Source organism: Fusarium odoratissimum (assembly GCF_000260195.1).
Source record: "Fusarium odoratissimum NRRL 54006 unplaced genomic scaffold supercont1.9, whole genome shotgun sequence".
Taxonomy (NCBI): Eukaryota; Fungi; Ascomycota; class Sordariomycetes; order Hypocreales; family Nectriaceae; genus Fusarium; species Fusarium odoratissimum.
In genome coordinates, this window is record NW_022158695.1 from 140,087 (window position 1) to 167,752 (window position 27,666).

Genomic DNA, 27,666 nt, shown 5'->3' on the forward strand with positions numbered 1-27,666 from the left:
AATCAAGTTGACGGAAACGGATGCAGCGGCATTTTGGCCGCAGAAATGCTGACTGCAGGTTTCCTGCAAGGGATGAAAGCGATTTAGAATCTCACCTAATTCATCCACTGACGAAGGGGCTATGCTGTAAAGGTAGAAGCCTAAGACAACCTTTTTACGTAGTGGGTCAATCTATTAAGATTCTGAATCTGTTTGTGATAAAATCATGCTTTGCCTGACACGTAGCAGCGAGATAGCGGGCCAACACCAAGGATCATCGTGGCTTGCGGATCCCGTTTTAGACCCGGGACCTTGCGGAGACAAAAAGTCTGTGCACTCTGCCTAAATGAAAGGATTCATTCTGGAACGTGTAGCATTGATGTAACCTCCACTCGAGCCCTGTAGCCCTACGTACGACCTAACAACACCCACTAACGTATCTGTGAGATCCGCTAAACTAGACTCTGCGCACACACCGCAGCTTGATCTTCTCAGGATGCTTCACCTTGAGCAGGAAATTGAAACTAGACTGCTTCGCCTCTTCCATGAGGGCCCTTGACGCCGCCTCCTTGAGGTCACCTTCTGCATCAGGCTCCACGGTGTATTCCTTGAGGAGACACGCCATGACGGCCACGAATTCTACCTGTGAGAATTTCTTGCCGGGGCAGACTCGCGGGCCTGCGGCCCAGGGGAGGAACGCGCCCGTGGGCATGGGAGCGAGCTTTTCGCCTGTTTCGTCGGTGGTGATCCAGCGGCTGGGGAGCCATTGGAGCGCGTTGTCGCCCCATGAGGCGGAGGATGTGTGTAGGCCTGCCAGATTGACGCCGACGAATGTGTTTTTGGGGATTGTGAATGATGTGCCGTTGACTTTGAGAGTTTGGTCTACGAGTGTTGTTTTAGGAACTGCCCTTGCTGCGCCGAATAATCGGAGTGTTTCGTGCTGTTTATGTTAGTGGTGATCAATTGGCCTGGTGGCTGACGTACCATGATCGCGAGAACGCGCTTCAATTGAGGATAATATGTTTCGTAGTCAAGGTCCTCCAAGTCGACTCCAGCTGTGACTTGATCGACCTCTTCTGCTGCCCATTTCTGCCATTCGGGGTTCGCTGCGAGGAGGATTGTCGCGTAAGCAAGAGTGTTGGACGTTGTTTCGTGACCAGCGAGGTTATAGCTGAACAGGTTGCCATAAATCTCAGAGTCTGTCAAATGACGAGTCCCTTTGCCCTCTTTGTTCTGGTTCTCAGATGCTCGTACAAGAATACTCATGAGGTTGTCCTGTTCTTCTGCCCCAGCATCCATGGCCTCACGTTCTTCGGCGACCATTTCAGCCATGTACTGTCGAAAGTTGACCACGGCATCTTGAACCTGCTTGAACTTAGAGGGCAGCATCCACGTGGGAAGATTGAGTGTGGCTGTGAAAACAGCAGTGAACAGATTGCCCAGAATGAGACTGAGTGAGTCACGATATGTGAGGCTGTGGTTTTCCAATGCGCTCTCCAAACCGCTGCCGAAGGTGTAGCTTCTGCCGAACCCAGCGGCAGTGAGGACATGGAGAGCGAGAACCATGGTGTCGCTCTGAGGGTTCACGACGCCTTTCGGGTTTGATGCCCACATCTTGAGCATGTCGGTAGCTTGCCTCTTGGACTCGTCCCAAACAAGCGCACTGTTCCTCTCATTGAAGGGCGGCGTTGTGATCCGTCGATGTCTCACCCAATCATCTCCTTCAGTCGTTACGACATTGCGACCAAAGATCTCTAGTGGTTTGTAGAGAGCCACGGCTTTAACAAAGTCTCTGCGACGGCGACAAAGATCGTCACTGGCCTTTGCGTTACCTGTGAACACGCGGATCTGCTTCGGGCTGACAATGATGAACGTGTCACCAATTCGTTCTTGAAGATCATGAATCTGTTCATAATTCCAATCCCGGCTGTTGTATTCAACAAAGTTTCCAAGTCCAAAAGGCAGAATCTTTCTTAAGAGAGGCTCCAAGAAGCTGCTGCAAAGCAAATATGGGACATTCTAAAGGCATTAGCTGCAGTGCATTTGAGAGGGAAGCTAAGCGTACGGATGGATCAATTGGCGTGATGAGAACGGGAAGCCCAATAGATTTGGCTTTCTTGTAGTTGTAGAGTAGCTGCAGTGTACTCAGGCCAATATATGCCAGTAACAGTCCGCCGATGGCGTAAAGAGGCGATATCATGTTGCCTGAAAAGTCGTGATGATAATAAGATTAAAGGTTGGAGTAAGAACGAGAAATGTTAAGTACACGGTTTACAGTGAGTGGGTTAGCACTAAATTTAGAGCCGATACGCCACTGAAAGCACTAATTTTCGCTTGTTTCAGCACCAATGCACTCAACAGGTGCTGCAATAAACTCGCAGACCGCACGAGGCTGATTGTATTATCTATGATACGAGGGTATTTATGCTCTCTCAAGTGACAATGTTACTATTTGAAACGCTCAAAGATCATTCAAGACGATGGTCAGTGGTTGATTTAGGACCAAGTGTAGCGCTTGACTGGATGCTATTCATTTCACAGCTCAATCTCAATCTCTTAACCACGAATTTCACAATAAGGTAATGTTTCTGAGGCTTTTTCAATTCATTCATACACTCTACTAAAGTAATCTTACCAACAGCTCATGACTTTAGCCATCGGCTTGAAAGCACTGAGCCTTATCAATTCCGTCTCCGGGCGCTGCTGTAGAATGACTGGAAACCACCGAACTGGCCCAGACCAAGCAAGAAAAGAAATAACCCAAAAGTAACCAGCAAGTCTCGCCAGTATCCGAGTAAACTTGTACTTCCAGAGAGGAAGAAACAAATCACCAAACACATCCTCCAGCATCAACCCGATCAATTGCGTGCTGAAGAACTGGATCGCTCCGCTGTCCTTTGCAGAGACTGCGCTGCCCATGTCGCTTGGGACGTGAACCAATCCAGATAATGCAAAAGCCAGAAGAATCTTTAGATACCGCGATGGAAGCGAATAAGACTTCATGCGAAAGATGTTCTTGACAATCCATGTCGCAGTGCCCCGAAGATTATTCTGCAGCCCTTGGTGCCAAAAGGTGCTGAAAAGTTAGCGGTCGTCCACTAAAAAGTACGCTGAAAACTTACGACCAGAATTGTCGGAGACAGTAGGACTCTGTCAGTTCGCCGAAAATTGGTCTCCAATCTTTGACAGCTTTCGGATTCATGGTTACCGATGCTGCAGAGGCGAGAGAGTAACCGCCCTGGATGAAGCAGAAAATTGACACAACTGTTGTGACAGTCGCGATGTACCGAACTTGCAGCTCTGCCAGTGTTACTTCGTCAACGCGGCGAAAGATGGGCACGTAGTTTGGAGCCATGTACTGCTGATCGAGACTCAATTGTGTCGTGATGCACAGCTTGTGGACAAAATAGCAAAGAAGGACTTTTAGAAGATTGATACACACAAATGGCGTCGCTGCAGGTACGTATGTCGGGTCTTGAGAGTCGAAATGGTGAATATTTCTGATCTCCCAAGGCGTGCCCAACCCTCTCATTGAAGACGCAACTTCTTGCCCAAAGACATATCGCTTGCGAAATTCCGCAATCCTCGATTGAGGTTCTTGGTCTTTCTTCTCACGATCCTCAGCGTATGCAATTTTACGCACAATCATCCGCTCAAAGTACGTCAGCGAGATTTGCGGAAATGCAGAGATGATGGCTCTGGAGACCCATCCTGGCGGTTCGACAAAGTCTTCAAACGTAGCGAGCGCAACGAACGTTGAGATGAGAAAGATAATGAACCCAACTGGTCGAAGAATCGATGTGCGAGATGTGAAGCCCGCGATGTAAATGAAGAAGAATTGCTGGGCTGTCGAAATGACAAGCGGGTGAAGGTAGAGTCGGCAAGCCATTGTTACCGACAGAACTGAGGGCATACAGAACCTTCAAAGACTACAAGACCTGCAGAAGGGCTGTTGGATCTGCTGGATGACTGTTGGCTCTATTGTTAGTATAGCTGATACTCGTACGAGACTTGCTGAGCTGTCACTGCTGATGAAACGCCTCTACAGGCTTCATCGCTGTGAGCCATTTCATAACGTTGAACACAAGGCATCCCAGCACCAACTAACGCTGAACCGGAAACCGTTTCGAGAAGACCCGAGTCTACTTTCTGAGATAAGCCGCAAGTGCCAAAGTAACCCACCAAACGCCTTGGCGCAATTCCTTGCATCGGACAATTGCAAAAAGCCACCCGTGAAAATCTCAACGGCTGAAGCTAGAGAGGGTCCCGATCCTTTAATGCAACGGTAGTCCCTACCCTTGTCCTGGCTAGATAGCCGATACATCCTTGTCTCATAAGCACACGCCCCTGATACGACTCCATAATCTTTGTTGGTTGCTCTCTGACTTGATGAGTTTGCGGAGCCGACTTCCGCTACCAAGGAGGCTTAGCTGTCATTCTTGCGCCCCTTGGTCTTCGGAATGTCGCTGGTGGAGGTCAGGGACTTGTTTGTCAAGGGCGTTTGGATGGGGGCATGATGATCTCCACTCACGTATGACGTTGACGGACGGCTGGATATGGCAGCGCTTACTTTTTCATGCTTGATTAGCTGAACGGAATTAGAAACAGAACTGGATACATCCACTGTGACTGAACGTGGAAATGGAACTGGAACTGCAGCTTTCTCGGTCTTTTGTTGTCAAGGCATCGGTATCTAGGCAATTCCCGCGCAAGACAGAGGAATACTTTGTTCAAGCAAATCTGTACGCTCAGGCATAGGGTAGACGGAAAGTAGTTGTCGATAAACAATGGCTCTGAGCAACCTCACCATTGGGGTGGTTTGCTGCGTAGTGGTAGCCATCGTCGCTCTGGCTACCAGAAAGCAGCCCGACACCAGGGAGCCACCCTACGTCAAAGAGACCGTCCCCTACTTCAGTCACATTTACGGACTGTTGAAGCATGGCCTGCGATACTTTGATCTCGTCAGGTAAGTATCATACCACTACCGCTGACCGTCGCTAATCTCTTCAGCGCTCAACAACCGCATCCAATCTTCACGATTGACATGTCGGGACAGAAGAACTACATTGTGACATCTCCAGAACTTGTACAAGCTGTTCAGCGCAACACGACTTCTTTGTCATTCAGCCCAGCTATGATACCGGCGTTTCGTCGAATGATGGGATTCGATGAGGCCGGTATCGAGCTCATCTTTCGGGATGCTCATACTGAGAATGGCATGTATGGTGAGATTCATAGAGTTCAAAAGGCTTCTTTGCTCCCGGGTACAGAATCTCTTGATGAACTATGCACGCTCATTCGTACCAAACTACTCAACATCATCAATGAGCTTCCTTCAAGTCAGACAATCGATCTTTATGCTTGGGTCCAGGATCTATTCATGAGAACAAACAACTCTGCTTGTTTTGGCGAGAAGGATCCATTCACTATTGACCCATCGCTGAATTCAACATTCTGGTAAGCTTCTCTCGGGCCAAGGCAAGATGAGATGTACTGACATCGGCAGGGACTGGGAGGCCAATATCAAGGTGCTTCTCCTCGGAGTCCCTTGGTTTCTGAGCCCCAAGAAGCACTCCACAGCGCAGAGAACTCGCAAAGAGCTCGTCGATGCATTCTTGAAGTACCTCAATGACGACGGTCTGGATACTGCTTGCTCGTTCATTAAGGAGCTTTCCGGCTTAGGCATCCGACGAGGTTTGAGTAATGAGAACAATGCCCGCGCTCTACTTGGCAGCATCCTTGCCATTGTTGGAAACACCATTCCCACGACTTTTTGGCTGTTGATATCGATCTTCTCCAGACCTGATCTTTTGAAGGAGATTCGATCCGAGCTTGAAGCCACTATTGAAGATCCTGCATTTGAGATTGTATCTCTCGACTACACCACCATTCGTGAGAAGTGCCCAGTCTTCATGTCAACATATGACGAAGTACTTCGAATGACGAGTGGCATTGCGACAGTGCGGTACACCAACGAAGACACCCTTATTCAAGATCGTTGGCTCCTGAAGAAAGGAGCTCAGGTTCAGATGCCAACAGCATTCATCCACGCCGATCCAACAACCTGGGGTGCAGACGCGGATGTCTTTGACCACACAAGATTCTTAAAGTCCAAGGTCCTCACCAAGGAGCAGAAGACTCGAAGGGCTGCCGCGTTCAGACCGTTTGGTGGTGGCAATACCCTCTGCCCTGGTCGTCACTTTGCATCTTATGAAGTCCTAACCTTTGCGGGAAGCGTTCTGCTTGGCTTTGATATGGCTCCAACGACGAAGACATTCAATGTTCCTCAGATGGACAGATCGAAGCTTCCTCTGACATCTCTCAAGCCGGCTGGGGATATCAGTGTAAACATGTCGAGGAGACCTGGTTGGGAAAAGGTGCAGTTTAGATAGGAAACAATGGGATGGCAATTTCCACCGCTGAGGATCAACGGGAAGTCCTTGGCAGGAAAATCTCGTTACGCCGTCTCCATCTTGGACTTTTTGTTTTGTGTGACCAGATTATGGTTTGTTGAGGATCGCTTGCTTCTAAGATACTTCCATTGATGTAGGCTAATCGCTGTACGGCGGCGGTTCGTCCTGAGGGTCGGTGGTAAAGCCAAAGCTCTGTAGGGTGTCTTCAGCGGTATGTAAGTCCGAAGTCTGTTCATCAATTGAATGCTCTGACATGCTTGAATTCCTTGATCTATCGCGAACGACTTCCCAATGTTGAGGCTTGCTGGGACCCTGAATCGGCTGACTCCATGCTTCCTCAAGTCTTATATTTTTATGTCGAACGTCGTCCTCATTTCCTCCATGTACCTCCCTTATATAGAGAGACGTCTCTGTAAGAAGTGTTGCGTTAATAGGCCTATTCGTCGGTGGCGTCTTATCCCATGAGAGGCATTCTTCATAAATATCTGCGTCTGGGCAACCACAGGTTGCTGTCCTGTTATTCGTAGGCGATGGCTCATGAGCCATACTATCAACGAGGAGATCACTTCTGTGAGTAATTCGGCAATCGATTATTGCGATAGGAATCTCTTCAATCGTCTCCAGGATCCGTGATTCTGATTGATCTGAATCAAGACGTGATCCGCCCACGGTGACCTGAAAGGTTAATTAGTCTTTCGAAAAGAGGGAGCTGATATCAGTTCTAACAACTGATGTGATAGCGGTGAATAGTAAAGGTTATCTTTAAGCCCTCTTTCATAATCATGGGAAAGAAACTTACTTGGATGAAATGATTCAACTCGATAAATGGAGTCGAACAAGTTAGCTCCAGAGGTTCTTGACCTACCAGCCATCCGGCTTTCATCTGCTTACAGGTTGGCAACATGAGATCATCAGAGATAGAAACAGGCTCATCAGGATCCAAGTTTGGCAGATAACCTTTTATGAACAATGTCTTGCAAGACTCGTCACTTTCACATGAGAAGGCTGCTTCCTCCTCATACTGTGCACTGGAGTCATCGTCTCCTACACGGGTGGACTCTTCAAGTATGAATCTTTCCAAAAGCACAAGCTTCTGCTCATCTGTATTTTGCGTTGCCCGATCTTGCGTCCACCGTTTGCCTCTTTGTACGATGGTGTAGGTTAAGTACTCAGCTCGAAGGTCATTGTTAACAGGCCCGAGAGTGACTGTGATGGGGATCCTGCCGCCAATTGGAGATATCTTATAGGGCAAGTCGACACAGAAAGAAATGCCCTCGTTCTGTTGTCTGAGCGATTGATTGGTGGCAGTTCTTGTCGCTCTCAGCTGACGTGGAATTTGAATAACAGGTAGTTCCTTCATTAATGGAATATGAGGGTTGGAATCAGGGAACTCCATGACAACAGATACAGTCCAATTTGTATCTTCATGGAAAAGTTTCTTGGCGTGGTGGAGAGTACAGTCAACAGTTGATTCGAAAGGGTAGCTGTAAGAACCAGGTGGGAATGGAATATAATCTGGTTTAGCGACACCGTCACTCTCAGGCTGTCTCGTATTTTCTTGGGAGTTCTCGTTGTCCAATCTAAAGGTGCAGTTGTCTCCAAATCTTCCATCAGAAGTGATATTGGAGTCGCAGAGTTTCAGCCTCCACGTTGTGAAATCAGCGCCATCTCCAAATAGTTGTTTTCCTTTTCTCTGACCTTCCACATTCCATGCACTCATTCCAGATACGTCGATTTCAATGTGTATGGACTTGATATCAATGTTTTCGTATGCCATGATGTTCATGCTGCCCCGAATCGTGATTGGAAAAGCATCCGGAAACCCTGACAGGTCATTTCCATCGTCTTGCAAGCTAAAGACGAGAATAGGGTGGCTAAAGCGAAGTTCCCAAGCCAGGTTTGGCAAAGTCGTCGCTGTCGTAGAACCAGAAGAGCTGGCAAGGGAGTCAAGTCCACCTCTTGCAGAAATCTTTTCTATCATTTGACGATAAAGTTCCTCGTTCTCAAATTCCATTGAAGACTGCGTGTCAGAATTCACTGCAGGCGCAAGTTTCGGCCCCGTGCAAGCAACTAAAGCCCTTTTGCGATTTTCCAGCTCGGTCAACATATGATCTCTCACGGCCTTGAGTCGTGACACAAGACTGACTGTCTGATCATTCATGTGGCCGTTTAAGCGCTCTGAGATAGTAGAAGCTGACAATAAAGCCTCTTCAGCCATTTCAAACTCCCTCGTGTTCTCACACGATTTTGCCAAGCCACAAAGAAGCTGCAGAAGTATTTTGTCATCTGGGTCACTTAGGCTCGAGGACCGAATATAGTCGATCGCCGAGGTAAAGAGTGTCCTGGCAATTTCAGACTTTCCCATTGCAAGGTAAACATCCCCACCACATAGACATATCGTAAAGTATGCTTCAGCGAATTTCCCGTGTATGTCGATATGGTGTGCGTTGATGTGGTTCCAGAGTAGATTTAGACATCGATTGAACAAATTGAAGAACCTGAAGGCGTCGAATTTGTCATGCAGTGATAGAATATGTTTTGAGAGGCTGTAGGTTGCTTGAATGATCCAGACGTCTCGGTCTTCCATGGTGGCAAGTCTCCACTGGCATATCGAAGCATGAAGGGAGAATGATAACAGAGTATGATCGCTTGCTTGTTTCTTAGTGGCTAGGAAGACTTTGTTTAGCTCATCGATAGACATGTTGAGTTTGATCTTGCTCTGGGCCAGAGTCTGTAGCTGCTTCCATGGGCCCTGGTTTTCAGTATCCTCCACATCTATTAATTCCAGGTTGTATACAAGTGAGATGGGAATCGCGAAAGGTCCACATATTGAACAAAATGTTATCAGAAGAGCTGAATCTGTGCTCTTTATCAAGATTGATGCATAAAGTGAATCAAGCATGCTAAAAAGAGAGCCGATTGCGCCGTTTCTGGTCCAAATCCAGACTCCAGAGTCAATCTCAAACTGGGCAAGCTCTGGATAGTCATTGGTGAAAGTTTCGGCAAATTCATCAAGGGCTGTAATCCCGCGATGGTGGAGAACTCCCGCCAGCTCCAGAGCCAGAGGGAATCCACCCAGAAGCTTGGCCGCATGCCAGGCTGCATTGCTGACTTTGAAAAGTTAGTGGTATCCGAGAGTAGAGGAAATTGGAAGTCTTGCCATCTTCTTCATATTCTGTATCGTTCTCGTAAGCTCTCCACAAAAGAAGTGACTGAGACGCCGGGCGTCAAGATGCTCAATAAGGATGTGTTTGAGCCGCAGAGCTCTTGCTGTAACTTGATTTGTCGAAATAACGCATAAAGAACCATGATTAATGTCCTGAAATGGCCCCAATAGGCGTTTGTTCGGGATAGGTCCATTAGCGTTATCAATCACAGTCAGCCAGTTCTTCTCGGGCGTTGTCCGAAGCCATTCTAGAACAAGCTGGCGTGGCGAAGTGCTCTCTCTCCTCGCTCGAAATTCAGGGTTGTTTTCGTGAATACGGCTTGAGCAGCTTGAAAAGGACTCCTCTATGCTCTCTTCTGAGGATGCATCGATCCATAAGATCGCGGAGAAACTTCCACTTCGCTGTGCCACATACTCGCGAGCCAGTTGTGTCTTACCAGACCCAGATATCCCGCACAGAACCACGCCTCTCCGTTGAGTTGTGGCCTCGAGACATTTGACCATCTCCAAAAGTTCTGTTTCTCGTCCAAAGAAACGGTCTGTAGTTGGTGGAAGGTCACATAAGATGGTGCCACAAAGGGCATGTTTTGCCCCATTCATCATGCTGGAGCTTGGCATCACTTTACCCAGGCCTAATTCATAGATCACAGCTTTTGCGTACGCTGCGGCCATGGCAGCAGCATATGGCTGCCACTCTTTATTTTTGTGCTGGTCGGCATAGTCGCAAACGCCTCTGATCACGCCAACAGGTATGCGATTCATCGTCCCTGCAGCTTCCATCTCTAAGCCGATCACTCCATAGCGATCTCTTATCTCATTGCGCTTGAGGGTACTTTTCGTCAACTTCTCTCCAGATCCGATAGAACCATACCATACGCGAGTTCGCCTGTCGGTAGGCCGTTGCATCCTCTGGGCGGGGCTATCAACACCATCATCACTGATGTCGTAGAAGATATCCTTTTCCTGGCCAGGATCTGCGAATGTCCCTCTTGAGTGTTCCTTGTCTTTGATTCTCTCGTAAAAGGGGAGGAAGACATCAGTGTCACCTGGTGCCCTGATCTTGATGTTGCCAATAGCTGATCTGACGACTGTCTCTGTATTTGCCAAGACCTGGCCAAACCTCAAAAGCTGAAACCCCTCAGAAGTCTCTTTCCCCAAGTCATACGCGACTAAGCCTGCACTATCTCCTTCGGATAATCCAACGAGCACATTTCCAAGCCGTATATCGATTGGCGGTATCTTTCGTAGATTCGGAAGACCTGCCGCGACTCCAACAAGGAGGCCGAACCAGAGATTGGTGAAGAACTTTTTGATTTGGCTAGCAAGGGCAGCGGCTGAGCCGGTTCCATATTCTTGGCCGGGAGGCAAGGTTGCGATGACTATGTTATGACCGTTGATATCACCCGCGAGGAAGACATAGTCATCGCCTCGACTGATGGGGAATTTTCCATCGTGGCGATTATCAAGCATATGACAAGCTGCCTGAGCCTCGATTTCCAAAGGTGCAATCCATGCTATTGTGTATAGTGTAGCTTCAAGTTCTCTCATTCTGTGTCAGGCTTATCAATCTTATTGATAAAGGTTGATGATGAACATGGATGTTGTGGACATGAGGCTAGCAAGCTTGAAAAGGAGCGAGGTGAACGGCGCATGTTCCCCGCGTTCATGCTGCGTCCTGGCACGCAGCCTTGTCTGGATTTGTCAATTCGTGGCTTTGCACACAACCAATGAGATTTTCGTCTCATGCGGCTGAATAAGATGTAAGATTCAAGTCGGTTGAGAGCTGAGGTCAAGCCAAGGCAGTTTGGAAGGTGTGGGCACGTGATTCTCTTGCCGAGAAATACAGATCCTCAACCCCAGAAGCGGAAAATGTGTCGGCGCTGGAACTCGTCGCAAGGGCAAGCTTTTAACTTAAGCATACCGAAGAGTATGCGCTTTCGAGCTCTCATATATGCTAGCTCAGCATATATCAATGTATTTCTGTATTGGGTTTGAGTAACAATCAGAAGACAGACCCTGGCAAAAGTGACCAGAGGGATGAAACCAGTACGAAGTACAATGCGGCCAGGGGCAGATTCAGCTGCATCGTCAATTGGATGGCCAGGCACCGGACCGATTAAGTCCGAATAGAAGACAAGAGCCAACAGGGAGGGGAAATCGACAGCCTTGCCATCTCAACTAAACCACTGGCATTCCAGAGCTCGTTATCGAAATGGGCTCTAGCCACTATTATTGCCTTCGTGAGCCAGCGCATGAAATACGGCTGCTCGATCTTCTCCCGGCAACTGCTTCAGGGGACCTGAATGGCCGTGTACGACGATTTAGCATAGGCAGTGCGCCTGCATTTGTTTCTGTTTCGCACGTCTGGGGAGACAAGAAAGCAGACCGGGCTATGTCCCTTGAGTCAGGCTGTGGAGTCAAGAACCTACAGATTTCTCTCAATCTGGAATCATTTCTCGTCAACATGCTCTGCCATACACCTGAAACCCTGCCGCAAATCTGGGAAGTCAATGAGAGGCTGCCGATGTGGATTGACATGATCTGCATTGATCAGCTGGACAATAATGAGAAGGCGTTGCAAATTCCGCTGATGCGAGATATCTACTCAAAAGCGAGGTCCGTGGTCGTGTGGATTCACGAATACGACAGCTATTTGCGATATGCATTTCAGTATTTGCGTCGACTCAGTACACACGGCCCGCAAGATGGGATCTCATTCGATCCTATGGGATGGGATGCGATTCGACGCCTGCTTGGTTGTGAGTGGTTTCATCGACGATGGGTGATTCAAGAATCTGTGCTCCCAAAGACCGCCATCTTTCTTTGCGGGTCGGACTCAATTTCCATGGATGATGTGTTCCGCGGCTTTGACATGGCTGTTAATTCGTTACTTGCACGGCCAAGACCGATGAAAAAGCTCAAGCGTGGCAACACGGGCGAAGTACGGCCTGTGAGGGTGTTGAGAGAGCTCAGGCAAGCATTAGAAACAGATCAAAATCAGTTTGGTCTTTTCTGGCTGATGGAGCATCTCCGTTTCACCCGAGCAACTTTTGCTCACGATCAGATCTATTCGTTACTGGGTGTTTGCAACCGTCAGGAGGCTGCTGCAACTTCAGTTCGATATGACCTCGAGCCCGAGGAGGTCTACAAGCGTTCAGCTATATTACATGCAAATATACATGGTAACTTGGACTTTCTTGGCCTCTGTGCCCCTGAGCAACGCGACACCCTCTGCTCTGGATCACCCGGGGCCCCAGTTTTGCGCACTTTCGCAGGCCCTTCTTGGGTGCCCAACTGGCACTCACCGAAGTTGAGGCGTTGCTTGGGTCTCAGCCATATCGACCACGAGGAGAGCTTTTTTAATGCCTCTGAAGCAGTTCCTTTCAGCCCTTCCTTCGAGGGAGAGCAGCTGACAGTCTCCGGAGCCATGATTGATAAGATCAGCTCAATCGCTGATTTTTGTCCTCGTGATAGAGCCCTCGAGTTCTCGGATACCAACTCAGACCTGTATCAGCAGTATCTGGATTTCTGGATGACCCCAGTGGATGAGCCCGAACCTTATTCAGATGCCGTCAATCGGGCTGAAAGCTTTATACGAACTTTGAGTCTAGTTGGGATTTACTTGGAGCCCGTACCCTCGCCTGATGATATTCCAACAATTTTCTACAACTGGTGCAGTGGCTCAGCATTGTGTAAGCGGCTAGAAGCGTACGGGTTCAAGCCCAAAAGCAGTGGCACGGGACCCGAACACAAGGCATTTATCAGAATGAAGCGTCTGGTATCCTGGGATCCATTCATCACTTTCAAGGGTTACATGGGCCTTGGTCGGGAGGGTGCTGCGATTGGTGATGAAATTTGGCTCATTGGGGGTTGCAGTACCCCGGTTTTGCTGTCCCCTAGCACGGGTGGCCCGCTCCGATACGAGGTGAAAGGGGAGGTTTTCCTTGATGGGTTCATGTTCAAGGGGCAATTCGCGGAATCAATCCACCAGGACTCGAAAATTGAGCAAATCGTTCTTGTATAGCGGATGATGGATAGCTACCTGGGTGAAACTAAGTTTTGGGCGTACTTTTGAGTCACTCGTCAAGGTCTGAAGATTGAAGAGATAGCTTGTTAGCTGATTCAATTCAGGAACATCCCGATGCAATGGTGTATTTCTAGGAACGAGCTGAGATGGTTGCATAGACTGGGCATCTAGTCCTTCTGTACAAACCAATGGGATATATTTGAAGCTGGGATTAGCCAACTGGGAGCTAGACTAATTCCACGACCCGAAGATACATGATTTAGTAAGGGACGAAGGTAGAGTACCAAGAAAAACTTGCGAGCTTCGTCGCAATCGTTGTAAATCACGTAGACCTGCTCCGGTTCCAATAAGAAGGCCAACCAGATGTTTTGTCAAGAGCCTTTCGGTCTGGCCAGCAAGAGCGGCGGCTGAACTTGTTCCATTATTTGCAGTTCAGAACTGTGGCTGAGAGCTTATATCACCATAGAAAACTTAGCTTGTCCTCCTGGACTGGTAACAACTCACGACCCTCCAATTTTTTGATTTTATTTCTCAGACTGCCTTAAGATCTCCCGTCTGATATTCATTCTCTAGCAATTACTTGGCTTGCTTGTCCATCGAGAGGATGGGTTTCCTGCAGTGCGTTAAAATATATTTCTATCAGCCAGTAGTGTATTGTTGAAGTGAAGACTATACGAGCATAGTTACAGTTTCTAAACGGTCTCTAGTGCGGAAGTCAAACTCACAATATCCTTGGATTTAGTGCCGGATGTTACAGAAATACGACCATGCAGTTGATCCAATTTTGAGGCATATATATCAAGATCTCGTTCTTTAGACTATGACAACAAACAAAACGCTCGAGATCCTTTTCTCACTAGCTTCACACGGATTCTCGGCATCTAGCTTGACTAATTGTTTCATAATGCATGCGTAATCAATTATTCAGGAGTGACATTCAACTTATCACCGACATCGCCGCAGTCAGCGCGCCGCAATAAGCCCCGCTTTTGCCGCATAACCTTTCCTCAAACTATAAAGCTTATGCCTCATCTCGTCAACCACGTATCAGTACCTCGATAACTCATTCGGATCTCTTTAATCAACAATATGGCTGAACAACGACCCCCTTTCCCTCCCTACAACCGAGAGACTGCTCACGCAAAAGTCAAAGCGGCTCAAGATGGATGGAACACCCAGTAAGATCCCCCCAACTCGTAAGCAGGCTTTCTGACTCACACATTTCGTTCCAGAGATCCATCAAAGGTCAAGATGGCTTACACACCTGACTCAATCTGGCGCAATCGAGATACTTTCGTCAAGGGTCGTGACCAAATTGAGAAATTTTTGACGGATAAGTGGAATCGAGAACACGACTATAAATTGCGCAAGGAGCTCTTTGCTTTCGATAACGATAAGGTGAGTCAATTTATCGAGATGCTATTCAGTCATCACAGCTGTCTTTGATTCTTCACGTATGATCTTATTCTGACGCTCGTAGATCGCTGTGCAGTTTTGGTATGAGTTTCGCGATGATGACGATCAGTGGTGGCGATGCTACGGACTTGAAGATTGGACCTTTGATGAGAATGGTTTGATGAAGAAGAGGCAAATGAGCGGAAACAATGTCAAGATCAGTGAGGAGGATCGCTGGTTCAAGGACGGTGTTGACGTCAACACCGTCGAAATTGGACCAGAGCACTGGTAATGGCTCTTCTGATTCTGGGCGCAGGTTCTGCAGTTCTCACCAGCTGAGGGACAAAGTATAATAAAATCTCCAATCCATTTCTTCCTCGCTTAGTGTCAATAATGAATATAGTCTGGATTTCGTTTCTTACATAACATGCGTCACCGGTATGAAAGAGTCACGTTTACTGTAGCTTGAGAAGGCATTCATTCACAGGTAGTCCTTGATATTATATCAAATCAGTTGATGTCCAATTACTAGTAAGGAATCCGTTTTGGTCAGGGAGGGGCTTGTTTCGGTGATTATGATAAGGGGCCGACGGATGAAACGTAGGATCGACCAAGGTCTTGCATAGACGATCTTGAAACACAGCTAAGGGCAGGGGCATCATTCGATATTTATTCTTCATACATATATCATCCGACTGCCTCCTTCATTATTTTTCCGGCAACCCCAGCACCGCCAACAAAAATACACATTTCAGGACAGCAACAATGAAAAAACCAACATCAGTCCAGCTGGTCCTTTTCATGGCCTCGGTAGCCACCGCGGCCGACTCTACATGTGCCGTATGAAACCCATCATCTGGTATTTATCTGATACTGACAGCGCGATAGATTGACTGCTTCCAAGGCCTCATCACTAACGGTCCTCCCGCGGGGTGTAAAGAGGCAACGAACTATCTCTGCTTCTGCACAATGCCTACGCTGCAAGGCAACTTTGTCCAATGCGCCGACAAGACTTGCGCCGATGGCAAGGACGGGGCTATGGCTTGGGCAAATGAGCTTTGCGGAAGTACGTATAATGGCTCGCTGATGAAGACCATGCTGACAATGTTCAGAACTTGGGAAGCCTATCGACCTCGGGGGCTCGGGGGGTTCCCCCAAGACTGATGAGACTACTGTTGTTAATGTTCCGACTACCAGCGCTGGTGGCGAGGTGAAGCCAACCACTGAGGCTGAAAAGACGACAGATGAGGTGCCGACTACCACTACAGAGGCCAAGACAGAATCTAAAGTTGAGGAGCCTTCAAGTGACAAGACCTCTGAGGTCACTTCTGAGTCATCAGCTGGTGAAACAACCGCAAGCTCGGTCAAGACCACAGTCAGCAAGCCGAAAGAAACGAACGACGCATCGGGCAGTGCAGCTGAAGCGACGGCTGATCAGACTAGCGATGACTCTGTTGTCACGATTACTGGAACTGCCGATACCGCTACTGCAACTCCGTCTCCGACCGACGGTTCCAACGTCGCCAATTCTGCAGGCCCTAACTTCTACGCTGCTGTCGGTGTTGCTGCCGCGTTTTGGCAATTGCTGTAAAAGTGCACGGCTTGATACAATTTCTTAGCGTTTGGAACATATTTTCGGCTGGTACATAGATGAATGGAAAGCCATTGGCTTATTTGCGTTGATCGCAATCATACCCCGAAGCAATTAATCTGGAGCCGCGTTCATGAAACATCCCGTGTTTTGGCGTTGAAAAGGATTTACGATCATTGGTCAATTCTTCCAATAAATCATCCAATATCGTTTCGCAAAACGCCATCAAAACAGAAGGATTCCCAGCTGAAGAAACAATTGGTAGAGCTTGGACATTTTGGTTTAAATTACATGTTTGACACCAATGTTTTGAAACGCATTACGGGGCGAATGTCATGCACGGCGATCAACCGTTTTTACAGCTGATGGTGTTTCAGCTTGTGATTCCCCAAATTGAATACGTGAGAATATCTTGAGGCCATGGAATTGTAATAGTAACGTTTCCCCGAGGTGCAGGTGAATCTTGGCTTAATTGGCTGCTCAATCAGTCAAGAGCTTACACAGCAGACAAGTCATGCATAGAGTTGTCACTGATGCTTATCCCTTGGGCAATTCGTTATATTCATCAGGAAGCCTCCCACCATAGGCAAATATGAATCCCATAAACCACATCATAATCGTGAACCTCAAAGCTGTTCCCTACAGGCAAATTCCAGAGCAATCAGCCCCTCCTTTCTTAGGATCGCACTTATCCGACGGATCATCATAGCAGTACAGACCCTTAGGACACTGCTTTCCCGTGAAACCTCCGCATGTGTGCGGGTACTTCGGCGCACAGATGCCAGGCTTATCACAAGCCATGCCGCAGTCCCCAGGAGTTCGAGGGTCATCAACACAGTGAGTCCCCTTCTTGCAAGGCGGAGGAGGCTTGGCGCGAAAGCCTCCACAGGTTTGATATTTATTCTTGAAGTCGCACATGCCTGAGCATTTGTTGAGATCTTTGCAGTTGGCAAGAATTGGCTTGCAGGTGGTGTCTTCGGGACAAGGTGCAATCTTGCGACCGCATTCTCGGCCGGAGGATTGAGAGGCGGCGGCGAGGCCGATGGAAGCGGCAATGAGGATATTCTGAAACAACATTGTGAAGTAATGGGAAGAATCAAATTGAGGATTAATCAATATTCTTGCGGGGAAGTCGGCAGTTATAAGTTTCTAAATAAGCTTAATCAATTCGAATCAGTCTAGCATAAGACGGATCAGTTCATTCACCCGCTTCACTAGACCGTGATTACAGTACCACGAAGAAATGAACGCCACCTCGTATAACCACTTCAATAGTACAAGCCATGACGCAGTACCATCATCACTGCACTTAAGAAAGCCTCAGCTGAAAAGGCATGCCCAGTGGTAATCCATGCCGAAGAGATGATTTGCCAATTTTAGATACGCGGTTTCAGGGCAAGACGCCTCATTTTGGGCCGCTTTGCGCTATGATCAGCAAGGACCATTCCAGACCAGCCCATTCCTACCTTGAGCTTTACGTTTTATGTAGAAGAAAATACAGCTACGTAATAGATTCTCCGAGTTAAGAAGTTGATTGAATGAAGACAAAGGATCAGTGCAAGAATCAGCAGATGGCTCTTCAGGAATGATACCATCTTGACGCATCAAGTCAGCTTATGGGCTTACCCAAAGAGCCTTTGCTGCAGTCAATGGTTCCAGGACTTGGACATGGCTGTTTCTACCGCAATGAAGGTCCTGAGGGTTCAGGGACGAAAGTGGTAATTCGATGTTGCCTGAGATCTCCGTAACATGAGCGAAACAACACATGCCTAGAAACTGCCCAAAGATCGCCCAAGGGGCCATAAACACGTTCGGCTTTTCATTTTAGTGACTTATTACATGGACAGGGCTGTCTCACTTCAAGTGCCTCCTGCTATCATAAGTCTGCTAGTGAGCTTCGAAGTATCCTGACTTGATTGGTGAGAGCTCCAGGGAAAGACGATAACAGAAGGAGATTCATACATATTGACCACCTCTCAATACAATAAATAAGAGGCTGGTATTTGAATGTTGCGAGAAACCCTCTGTGTTGAGTACCCGTGCTTGTTGCCTGAAGTATATGAGAGAAATAAAGTTTTGTGAGCGTGCTGGCTCGCTGTATCTCGCTGGGATACGACAAGCTTTGTCAGATACACCAAGATATAGAATACCAGCCAGTAGGAACAGCCTTAGTGCCATTAGACTCGTCGTCTCCGAAGGCGTCCCACATTTTCCAACTAATATCTCTCGGTTCCAGATACTTTTTAGCGCGTTCATTGGCCAGTCTGCGCATTTGCTTTCCTCACCCGTTCATTCCGAGCACCTCCGTTATGATGGATGCCTGCTGATGGGTTGTCTCCAGTCTGAAATGCATCTTGGAGGTCGTTGAGATCACGGGGGCTTTTTTTTCGACGAGTTTTCAGTAGCCCAGTTTAGTTCGGCATTCGCAAACATCGCTCGCCTTGTCACTCAGATGCACATTAGGGACATAGGCAGCGTAAAAGTGTTCACAAAAGGCCAAAGGTCGAGGGGCCTTCTTTTGCTGAATTTCGATGACTTTACCCGTAGGGTTTCTTTGAGAAGATCGTCTGACGCGTCGAGGGAGGAGAGGATCGGCACGCCGCACCAGCAACAGTGTTCGAGTCAGGGGTAATTGCTCGACTTTGATGTTGAACCACTCCCGAGTGTTTTGGTCATTCGCAAGTCTCCAAGCTGTCTCGCCCGCCCGATTTTCGAGCGATAGCACTAGATCCAACCCTCTTCCACTTCAACAATTTGACGAAGTACTTCTGCGCTGTGATTCGTTGCTCCTTTCCTCATAAGCATTGCAGTATCGATGACGAGTTCGTTGAAGCTTGGTGTCCCGTTGGGTTATTGCAAAGGTTTTCTTGGAATCTTACGAGCGTATCGTCGAGTTTGGGCAGCGGATTTCCAGGTAGAGGTGTGCATCTGGCTTGCTGTCGCATTTGGGGTAGTCTTCACAGACTCGGACATCTTGACGAGCGGCGTTTGTTTCGTGGTGGTGGCGATAATGTGCTTTTTACCAGATGTCGCATTCTCGCGTGGTTAAGTTTGCTGAGAAGAGCTTGGAATCGACCATCGCCGGGATTCCAGAGAGTGACAGTAGCTTTGGTCCCCCCGGCTCCTTCCCAGGCACCCTTCGCGTCCTCGTTGTCGATACCAGACCATCCACCCAGCCAACGCCCCTGTTCTCTAAAGATATCTACGAGATAAATCTCAAGAAACATATAAATATGCTCGGTCTATTGATCTCTTCCCATTCGTGCAAAGCCGTAATTATATGAATGCAGGAGATGGTGTCTCTTTCGTGGTCGATCTTAGTTCAGAGTAGTGACTGAGGGTTGGGCATATTGAGCAGCATTTGAGATGTATTCGCGAAGATCCAACATGAGTATTGTCTCTTTGGCATCGACCCTGTTAAGTGCTTCCCTCTGTACCATCTCTGCAATGTGGTCTTGTAAGCTTGCCGACAGTATATCCCATCCCGTGTCTGTCCACACAGCGATCCAACAGGCGGCTGTCTCTCCACTGACATCTATGATAAGGTGCAATAGCTTTATAATGTCTGGTATCTAAGGCATTAATGTCTGCCGACGGTTCACCATGCGCGCTGTGGCCCAATGGGCCACGGCAACCATCCAGAACATATTTTTTGTCTTTTTTTCCAGTTGCTCTCAGGTTCGAGCGCGATATGTCATGACATTCTCCAGCATCATACATACTCAGATTTCTTTTTGACACGCGGTAGCCATGGTAAAACAGGAGTCTGTTGATGGCGGTGGCTACTGTATGTAGAAGTTGAGGTCTATGTATGGTGGTGGCACTTGCAATAGCCATATAAGGGCTCAGAACTTCAATTCGAATGTCTGCTGACGGTTCATCATGCGTTCCGTGGCCGAGGGGGTCACGGATAACATGTTATTTCTTTTTATCCTCTTTTGCAATTATGCTCAGGTTCTGAAGCTGTACTCCATGGCATTCCCTGGCGTTTCGGTGACTTGAAATTCTTTGTTACATGTTATAGTTCTGGTTAAACCGTAAGGTCTTTGTCTGGCGACGCTTCACCATGCACTGCTGTGGCCTAGCGGTCACAGCGCATGATTTTTTCCTTCTTCTTTTTTTACTTTTCTGTCTTCCACTTTCAAATGAGGTCTATCCCCAACCCCTCCATTCGAACCCCGATCGCATCTCTCTATTCCATTCTTTCTTCGAGCCCTGACTTGCTGAACACGCATTTCTGCCTGACACTTGAAGGGGCAGTGATGGTCTTGTAATAACCTAGGTACCTTCGAGTAGTAACAGGTGATCGTTTGGCTCAGACAAACAATTAATGCTTTTTGCTGGAAGCCCGGTACTCCTCATACTTCACTGCCTTCACCAAGCATGCCACTTCAGTGGAGACATGAAGTCGGAGTAGTGCCCGCTAGAGCCGTCTTCCGCCCGCGCTTGGCGATCCCACGACGTGAGTCACGTGAAACCCGGAGATATCCAGCGCACCATTTTTCTTCGACCACAGCTGAACTCACTCCCCTTTTATTTTCTCACCTTGTCATCTGGCAAAACTCGCGCAGCGTTTTATTGCGCGTAATGAACAGCACTGTGTTGCTGGTCTTGTAAGCCACATGTGGCCGATCAACCGCGCCCCTCTCGTCCGTTCCCCTGTTGTTGCTCCTTCTCCCAGCTCTCAACGCAGGAAGGAGCAGATACCACAACAGAAAAAAGCGCGCCCCAACACCTTCCCCAGCATGAGATCTTCCATACCTTTGTAAACCAAAAACACAGACATTGTTTTCAACAATTACCGGAGCGGTGGCTGGGTGGTTAAAGCCTGGTGAAGCGCGCCAGACGTGAATCCAAAGTCCGCCGGTTCGACTCCGGTCCGCTCTGTCTGGGTGGGAGTTGCAGACCAGGTAATTGTCCCCTGGGCCCACTCGGGGGTAAACCCCGTTCGCTCAGCGTTCGGGGGGGATTAGTAGGCATGCCCAGTACTTTGCGAACCTTTTTTGGCTGTATATGGCTTCAGAAAGGGGCACAGCCGCAAGCACAGGCTCCCCTTTTTTTGCTCTTGTGCAATTTAAAAAGGTGATTTCAAATGGCTTGAGGTATGGTCAATCTGATTTTGGAACCCCTGATTGCAAAGTTGCGTTGTCGTGGCTCTGATCTTCGAGTCGGTCCCTGATACCCCTTAACCTGGGCGCGGTGGTTGATGAGACAAACCAGATGCTAAGGAGAACACATGCATCACCAATGCTTCGAAAATTCGAAAATTCGTTCCAAATGCTTCTCGGATAGTCAATCTCAATCGTAGAAGCGTCGAGTAAAGCATGAACCCATCGTACATGGAGTTACGACTGCAACAAGTTTCACCCCTTGGAACTACAGCTTGCCAGCTTGGAACCCAGCATTCTGTCAGTTAATGGCATACATACTGCCACTTTAGGTTGTAAGGAATGCCCCTGGCCTCATATTAACAGAATTAGGTTTTCATTTGTTACTGGAGCAGCTTGCATTTTCTTGATTCAGCCTGTTTGATACCATCGTCCAATGAAGCCCATGAAGCCCATGAATTCTCAGCGGTACAACCCATGAATGGAGAACAAGTGCACGTTACTATTTACCTGGCTACCAGGAGAGCCGTGATTGCAACCTGGCCGATGAACGAGACATTTCATCACAAACGATGTTCACTTTGCAAGATCACAAGACACAGAACAGACTCACGAAAATCATTGTCAGTTGAGCACAAGGAAGACCCCATTACCAGCGCCACTGTTCGCATTAGACAGATAAATAACATTAATCCACTATGACGTTTCTCTAGTCGTAGCAATAATGGCGCCAAACTAAGGGTACATAATTTTGTTCTCTCAATTAAAGCTGTAAGATAACAGAATCTATCTAGGAACGTAGAGATTAACGTATCAATCAATACGATTGAAGAATGCGAGATAGCCAGTCTTTAAGAAAGAGTCAGTCACATACTAGACTACACTAAAACAACTTATACTTGACTATTGAATGACCGCGTCTATACTAAGCGCAACCCCAACCTCCTCATCATCATCCCCACCTTCAACCGCGCCAAAGCCAATCCCTCGTAAACAAATACGTCCAGGCCTATCAAAACGAATGCGAATCCGGCCATCCGGGTCAATAGTTCCATTTCTGCACATCAATGACGTCTGTGGTAGCAGTCAGCACTAGGTAGTCCATTCGCCTCCCGTCCACGGAACACACGGCTCCAATTAACTTTCGGGAGTCAGCACGATGCAGCCTCATTGAGGGGGACATATAACAACTCACCATGACCTCTTCTTCTCGGACCAAATCGTTTTTTCTCAATTGCTTATGATGGCGTTTTTAAAGTCTCTTGTCCTTTTTGTACTGCTACAGTTTGTTAACGCTGCGGCGACGAAATCTTCAGCCCCGAAGATAAGCTGGGGAGAATGTCCTTCTTTGATTCCACCCGGTGTTGATTGTGGAAAGATCAATGTCCCTCTTGCGTATCAGAGCGGGAATTCTACGTCTGCCAAGGGAGACGATACAGTTGAGCTGGTTTTCACGCGCTTGAACCATACAGGCAAAGGCGAGAAACATGGTGTTTTATTCTTCAATACCGGTGGACCTGGTGCATCTGGAGCTATCACTGTCGCTGGATCACCATACGTCTCGGCGATTTCTTTCTCAGATGAACTTCGAAATGCATACGATATCATCGGCCTTGACCCCCGTGGTGTTGGTGTAAGCAGTCCTGTGCAATGCGATCCCAAGGTCTTCAACAAGAGAGTCAAGACTTTTGTTACTACCGATGAAGAGTACGATGCGTTGTTCAACTACAGTCGAAGCGTGGGTGAGAGCTGTGCCAAACTCACCGGTCCTCTGATCAACCATCTCGATTCCGTCCATGTTGCGAAGGACCATGAAGTCGTGCGCAAAGCTCTTGGTGTTGAGAAATTCAACTACCTTGGTCTCTCATACGGTACACTACTCGGAGCCACATATGCATCTCTATTTCCCAAATCCGTGGGCCGTATGGCCCTCGATGCAAACGTGGATCACTCCCAGTCCGAGATAGCAACCCTCCTCGCAGAAGCAACCGCCTACGAGACTGTCCTCGACCAATTCTTCAAATGGTGTGATAAGAACTCGACATGCGCGCTTCACGGGAAGAATGCCAGCCGCATCTGGGATGAAACTCTCGCTCGCGCTGATTCCAAAGCCATTGCAGCACCGGGCTGCAACGGGACATGTCGCTCTGACGTGACCGGTGAAGAAATTCGATACAATGCACAAGAGTTTCTTACCTTTGTTGATCTGGACTTTGGCTCTGGATCTACGTGGGCTGCTCTCGGAGATGCTATTCTTCAAGCTAGCAAGGACAACGCTACTGCGCTGTCAACTTCAACTCCAAGTGGCAAAGTCGTCAATGACCCCAGTGGTTCTCCATACAGCTACCTTGCTATTGGATGTCAAGATTGGTTACACAAGTCCAAGACTTCAGTGGACTTGCGCCAGAAGCTCATCAACGCTGTTACGTTTGCTCCCAGAACAAGAGGCGCCTCGCAGACGTATTACTATGAGAGTACATGTATCGGCTGGCCTGCACCGTTGACGAATCCGCAGGGGCCTTTGGCAGATGGTATCAAGGACGCTCCTACTATTCTGATTGCGGCTTCGGTGTATGATCCCGAGACGAGTCTTACCTGGGCTGAGGGGGTGAGAGAGCAGTTGACGCATAGAGTGAGCATTACGAGGAATGGAGCCGGACACACGAGTCACTACCTTGGAGGCGATACTAGTAAGGTTATGGATAAGTATTTGGCCACTGGAAAGCTGCCTAGAGATGGTACAGTCTACAGGACTTGAGTTTCAGGCAATGTCTGAAAAACTTTGATGTGCTGGTCAGATGGTGTTAATAATGATGGATCCGGGGTGATCGAATGTATTTAATTCTGACATATCTCTGCAGCATCATACTTCTACATATCTATCATGATATACGAACACATGCGGCAACTACATGACGACTGAGATCAACAATATCCCGCCCATGCTATTGTGGATTCAGACAAGACGCAAGTGCCTCTACTTGAGCCTGTTGCTATTAATAGCACTGAAGACTGCATGCCTCTGCGACGTACGTATGTCGTTAGTCAAACTGCCCCCAGACAAACTGGGCTAACCTGGGGGTGCCCTCCCTGCATCAGATCGTCCATCTAGCTCCTTAGTTCAGCCCTACAGACTGGCGTCATCCTTATATAGCCCTGCAGTGAGCTCTTGAAAGGCCGTCAAACACTTCATCGCCACGGTCATGTCCTTCGACGGAGCAGCGAAGGACCGAGCCGAGGTTGGTAGCACAACGAAAATCCTTCGCAATCTCTTCATTTCCAATCTCCGAACGCATTTCAAAGCACGTATCACAGTTCTTTGTAATAGAACCAGAAAATCTCAATCCGTGTAACCAAGGATCCACAATCCGGCCTCGGTATCCCACCAACTCCGAGAAAAGCGGGTTTCAACTTTCCGCCGGCGCCGATGTGATTACGTGAGCGGCTGATGTGATCGCGTCGTACAGCGAGCAAATAGCTTCACTTATAAGTCGAGAGGGTTGCCCGAACCATTCCCTATACAGTCCCACTCATCACATATCATCTTACACGCCATCAATATGACAAAGTTCAAAGTCACAGTGACTTCCGACACCGTCTGCCCTTGGTGCTATGTTGGTCGCAGACAGCTCCAGGCTGCGCAGCGCCTTTGGGAGCAGAAGTACCCCGACTCAAACGACACTTTCGACATTAGCTACAAGCCTTTCCAGCTAGCGCCTGATTGGGCCCGGGGTCCTGCGTCGAGCATCTCCAAGGAAAAGTTCTACCTCGAGAAATTCGGAAGAGACCGCGTGGTTAAGATGCAACAGCATTTGAAGGGTGTCGGAGAGTCCCTGGGGATCGACTTCAAGTTCGGTGGACAGACAGGAAACTCGAGAGATTCGCACCGACTGGTCCAGCTTGCCAAGAAGCACGGCCAGGATGCCGAGAGCAAGGCGCTCGATGGGCTCTTCGCTGCGTACTTCGAGAAGAACGACGACATTACCAACTACGATACGTTGAGAAACGTGGCTGTCGAGGCGGGAATCCCCGAGGATGAGTTCCAGAAGGCCATTGTCGAGAGCGACGAGGGTGGCCCAGAGGTTGACAAGCTTGCGGGCGAGGCGCGATACAGTGGTGTCAGTGGTGTACCTGACTTTGTTCTTCAGGACCGGTTCCGACTCCACGGCGCCAACGATCCGTCGACATTTGTGAGCGTTTGGGAGAAGATCAAGGCGGCTGGGCTGTAATCGAATTAATCGTTGGGGGTGATCAGATCAGTCGCTTAGGGTGGTCAGATTGAAACAAGACTTCTGTGCGCTTCTCGAGGACATCGTTCCAGAGGTGTTGACCTTGAAAGCCTGGGACATAGAATAGTAATCCGATTTCCTGACTCGTCCACCAACTTGCCCTGTCCATATTGCCTGAGCCCAGTACTAGATACTCGTCGTCAACGAGAGTCATCTTGAAATGACTAACGACGGGTTCGTCTTCTTGGTCGCGTCTCGCGTCGAGTTGCTTGTAGTAGAAGATCTCCAGCTTGCCGGGCGCAGGCGATTGCGCTTCAGGATCCGATGATCGGGACTGATTGCTAAGAGCATTGTATCTCTGGATAAACTTGCGCAAACACCAGGATGTCGTTGTGCCAGCCGTGACTAGCTGCTCGATAAGCATCATACCCTTGCTAGTTCTGATCTGAACATCGACTCCACGTGCGAGCGCATCTAACAGACTCTCCACAACAGGCCAAGAAGTGACGTTAGGAGTGAGGATGGTGATTCGTCGCTGTGCGTTGTTGAACAGGGTAAGAAGCGCTGCGTTCAGAGGCGTCATTGGCGGATCTGTCTGCGACAGAAATGGGAAGAAGGAAAACCGAGGGTTCCGATGATGCGGCGAAGGGAGAAAGATGGTCGGAACTGGGCCGTTGGCAGGGAAGTCGATGGATTGCGTTGCCGACACTTCGCTGTTGACCTGTAGTTGATTTGGCGCTCTTTGATCAACCTGCACATCTTCTTGGGAGTCAGGTCGTCGTTGAGGTTCATCATCATGACCCCAGACGCGGTCATAAAAGGCCAAGAGACGATCGACAATAGCACCCTCGACCTCGACGCAACCTTCGAACCATCGCTCCCAGCTGACGTTACAGCTTGGGACCCAGGCCCTCTTTCCGTCGACGATCACAAACTTGGGGTGCATAACGCTTAGTGGCGTGAAGAAGATGCTCTTGACAGTAAGGTCGATATTGGCATTCTGTAGCAATTGCTGGTTGGGGAGGCCCAACTTAGACCATTTCGACGGCTCATAGACATATCCTTCTCGAGATGCAGGGTGGAATAGTTTCTGAAATAGTCCAAATGATGAGAAGCCTATTGTAATCCGCAGAGGTTCCTTGACGTTGGCTTCAATACGCGCCACCGCAAGCTTCTCGAATGTGTCGCGAATAGCGTCCAGTGAGGGCGAAGCAGCCCAGTAACAGGTGATCAATTGAACGGAGTGTTTGGCGCTCAAGATCGCCGGTAGAAGAGCGCGCGTGTATATAGAGTAGCCTGTTCCAACGTATAATGTCTTGGGTGAACTGGTGGTAATGAGAGAGTCGATATTATTGACGTAGTAACTGGGAAAGTCATCTTGTTGCTCGTCGCGTCGCGATTGGAGTAGCTCTTTCCATGGCCGGACAAACGATTGGGGGAACTCTTTCGCTTCCGCCATTTTGATTACTTTTATTAAGAGATGGAGATAATTATATTGTGTTAAGGTTAAGTCACAAACGGGAAGAGTTGAAGATGAGATGAGAAGGTTGGCGGCGCAGCTGATGACGCGGAGAGCTTAGGCGATGCCAAGCAATCCACTTTATACAGGGTTATAGAATCCGGGGGAATTATCCAGTAGAGCTAGATTTAAGGTACAACTTTGATCAAAAGGTCAATAACGATACAGCTAATAGAGATATAATTATTGTGTAGAGCCAAATGGTTCAAAGTTGAGACGCTGTTCCGCAACTTTCAGTG

General features: G+C 48.4%; 12 protein-coding genes and 1 pseudogene across 13 annotated transcripts; 7 read left to right on the plus strand and 6 right to left on the minus strand.

Annotated features, from left to right (window-relative positions):
- Positions 1-340: 340 nt before the first annotated feature.
- Positions 341-2,179, minus strand: FOIG_06398 (uncharacterized protein; the record flags this gene model as incomplete). Its single annotated transcript, XM_031205457.1, has 3 exons — positions 341-919; positions 964-1,998; positions 2,045-2,179. The coding sequence occupies 3 exons, from the start codon at positions 2,177-2,179 to the stop codon at positions 437-439; spliced, it is 1,653 nt and encodes a 550-aa protein (XP_031064181.1). The 3' UTR covers positions 341-436.
- Positions 2,180-2,610: 431 nt separating this feature from the next.
- On the minus strand, positions 2,611-3,920 carry FOIG_06399 (uncharacterized protein; the record flags this gene model as incomplete). Its single annotated transcript, XM_031205458.1, has 2 exons — positions 3,102-3,920; positions 2,611-3,055 (listed from the first exon to the last, which is right to left on the minus strand). The coding sequence occupies exons 1-2, from the start codon at positions 3,890-3,892 to the stop codon at positions 2,611-2,613; spliced, it is 1,236 nt and encodes a 411-aa protein (XP_031064182.1). The 5' UTR covers positions 3,893-3,920.
- A 660-nt stretch (positions 3,921-4,580) lies between these two features.
- Positions 4,581-6,452, plus strand: FOIG_06400 (uncharacterized protein). The gene is made up of 3 exons (XM_031205459.1): positions 4,581-4,945; positions 4,990-5,436; positions 5,486-6,452. The coding sequence occupies exons 1-3, from the start codon at positions 4,767-4,769 to the stop codon at positions 6,369-6,371; spliced, it is 1,512 nt and encodes a 503-aa protein (XP_031064183.1). The 5' UTR covers positions 4,581-4,766; the 3' UTR covers positions 6,372-6,452.
- FOIG_06401 (uncharacterized protein) lies at positions 6,279-8,666 on the minus strand. Its single transcript, XM_031205460.1, has 2 exons — positions 7,192-8,666; positions 6,279-7,067 (listed from the first exon to the last, which is right to left on the minus strand). The coding sequence occupies exons 1-2, from the start codon at positions 8,608-8,610 to the stop codon at positions 6,531-6,533; spliced, it is 1,956 nt and encodes a 651-aa protein (XP_031064184.1). The 5' UTR covers positions 8,611-8,666; the 3' UTR covers positions 6,279-6,530.
- Positions 8,667-9,513: 847 nt separating this feature from the next.
- On the minus strand, positions 9,514-11,330 carry FOIG_06402 (uncharacterized protein; the record flags this gene model as incomplete). Its single annotated transcript, XM_031205461.1, has 1 exon — positions 9,514-11,330. Exon 1 carries the CDS (start codon positions 11,104-11,106, stop codon positions 9,514-9,516), a length of 1,593 nt encoding a protein of 530 aa, XP_031064185.1. The 5' UTR covers positions 11,107-11,330.
- A 405-nt stretch (positions 11,331-11,735) lies between these two features.
- On the plus strand, positions 11,736-13,720 carry FOIG_06403 (uncharacterized protein). The gene has a single exon (XM_031205462.1). It carries the CDS (start codon positions 11,771-11,773, stop codon positions 13,580-13,582), a length of 1,812 nt encoding a protein of 603 aa, XP_031064186.1. The 5' UTR covers positions 11,736-11,770; the 3' UTR covers positions 13,583-13,720.
- An 820-nt stretch (positions 13,721-14,540) lies between these two features.
- Positions 14,541-15,465, plus strand: FOIG_06404 (uncharacterized protein). Its single transcript, XM_031205463.1, has 3 exons — positions 14,541-14,763; positions 14,818-14,983; positions 15,066-15,465. The coding sequence occupies exons 1-3, from the start codon at positions 14,675-14,677 to the stop codon at positions 15,270-15,272; spliced, it is 462 nt and encodes a 153-aa protein (XP_031064187.1). The 5' UTR covers positions 14,541-14,674; the 3' UTR covers positions 15,273-15,465.
- Positions 15,466-15,703: 238 nt separating this feature from the next.
- FOIG_06405 (uncharacterized protein) lies at positions 15,704-16,695 on the plus strand. The gene is made up of 3 exons (XM_031205464.1): positions 15,704-15,820; positions 15,869-16,046; positions 16,093-16,695. The coding sequence occupies exons 1-3, from the start codon at positions 15,746-15,748 to the stop codon at positions 16,569-16,571; spliced, it is 732 nt and encodes a 243-aa protein (XP_031064188.1). The 5' UTR covers positions 15,704-15,745; the 3' UTR covers positions 16,572-16,695.
- A 419-nt stretch (positions 16,696-17,114) lies between these two features.
- On the minus strand, positions 17,115-17,648 carry FOIG_06406 (uncharacterized protein; the record flags this gene model as incomplete). Its single annotated transcript, XM_031205465.1, has 1 exon — positions 17,115-17,648. The coding sequence occupies one exon, from the start codon at positions 17,646-17,648 to the stop codon at positions 17,211-17,213; it is 438 nt and encodes a 145-aa protein (XP_031064189.1). The 3' UTR covers positions 17,115-17,210.
- Positions 17,649-21,374: 3,726 nt separating this feature from the next.
- On the plus strand, positions 21,375-21,458 carry FOIG_06407 (annotated as a pseudogene). Its single transcript has one exon. The product of its transcript is annotated as a tRNA-OTHER (tRNA).
- Positions 21,459-22,833: 1,375 nt separating this feature from the next.
- Positions 22,834-24,603, plus strand: FOIG_06408 (uncharacterized protein). The gene has a single exon (XM_031205466.1). It carries the CDS (start codon positions 22,920-22,922, stop codon positions 24,435-24,437), a length of 1,518 nt encoding a protein of 505 aa, XP_031064190.1. The 5' UTR covers positions 22,834-22,919; the 3' UTR covers positions 24,438-24,603.
- Positions 24,483-27,450, minus strand: FOIG_06409 (uncharacterized protein). The gene has a single exon (XM_031205467.1). The coding sequence runs from the start codon at positions 27,365-27,367 to the stop codon at positions 25,931-25,933; it is 1,437 nt and encodes a 478-aa protein (XP_031064191.1). The 5' UTR covers positions 27,368-27,450; the 3' UTR covers positions 24,483-25,930.
- On the plus strand, positions 25,172-26,795 carry FOIG_06410 (uncharacterized protein). The gene has a single exon (XM_031205468.1). The coding sequence runs from the start codon at positions 25,240-25,242 to the stop codon at positions 25,906-25,908; it is 669 nt and encodes a 222-aa protein (XP_031064192.1). The 5' UTR covers positions 25,172-25,239; the 3' UTR covers positions 25,909-26,795.
- Positions 27,451-27,666: the final 216 nt, after the last annotated feature.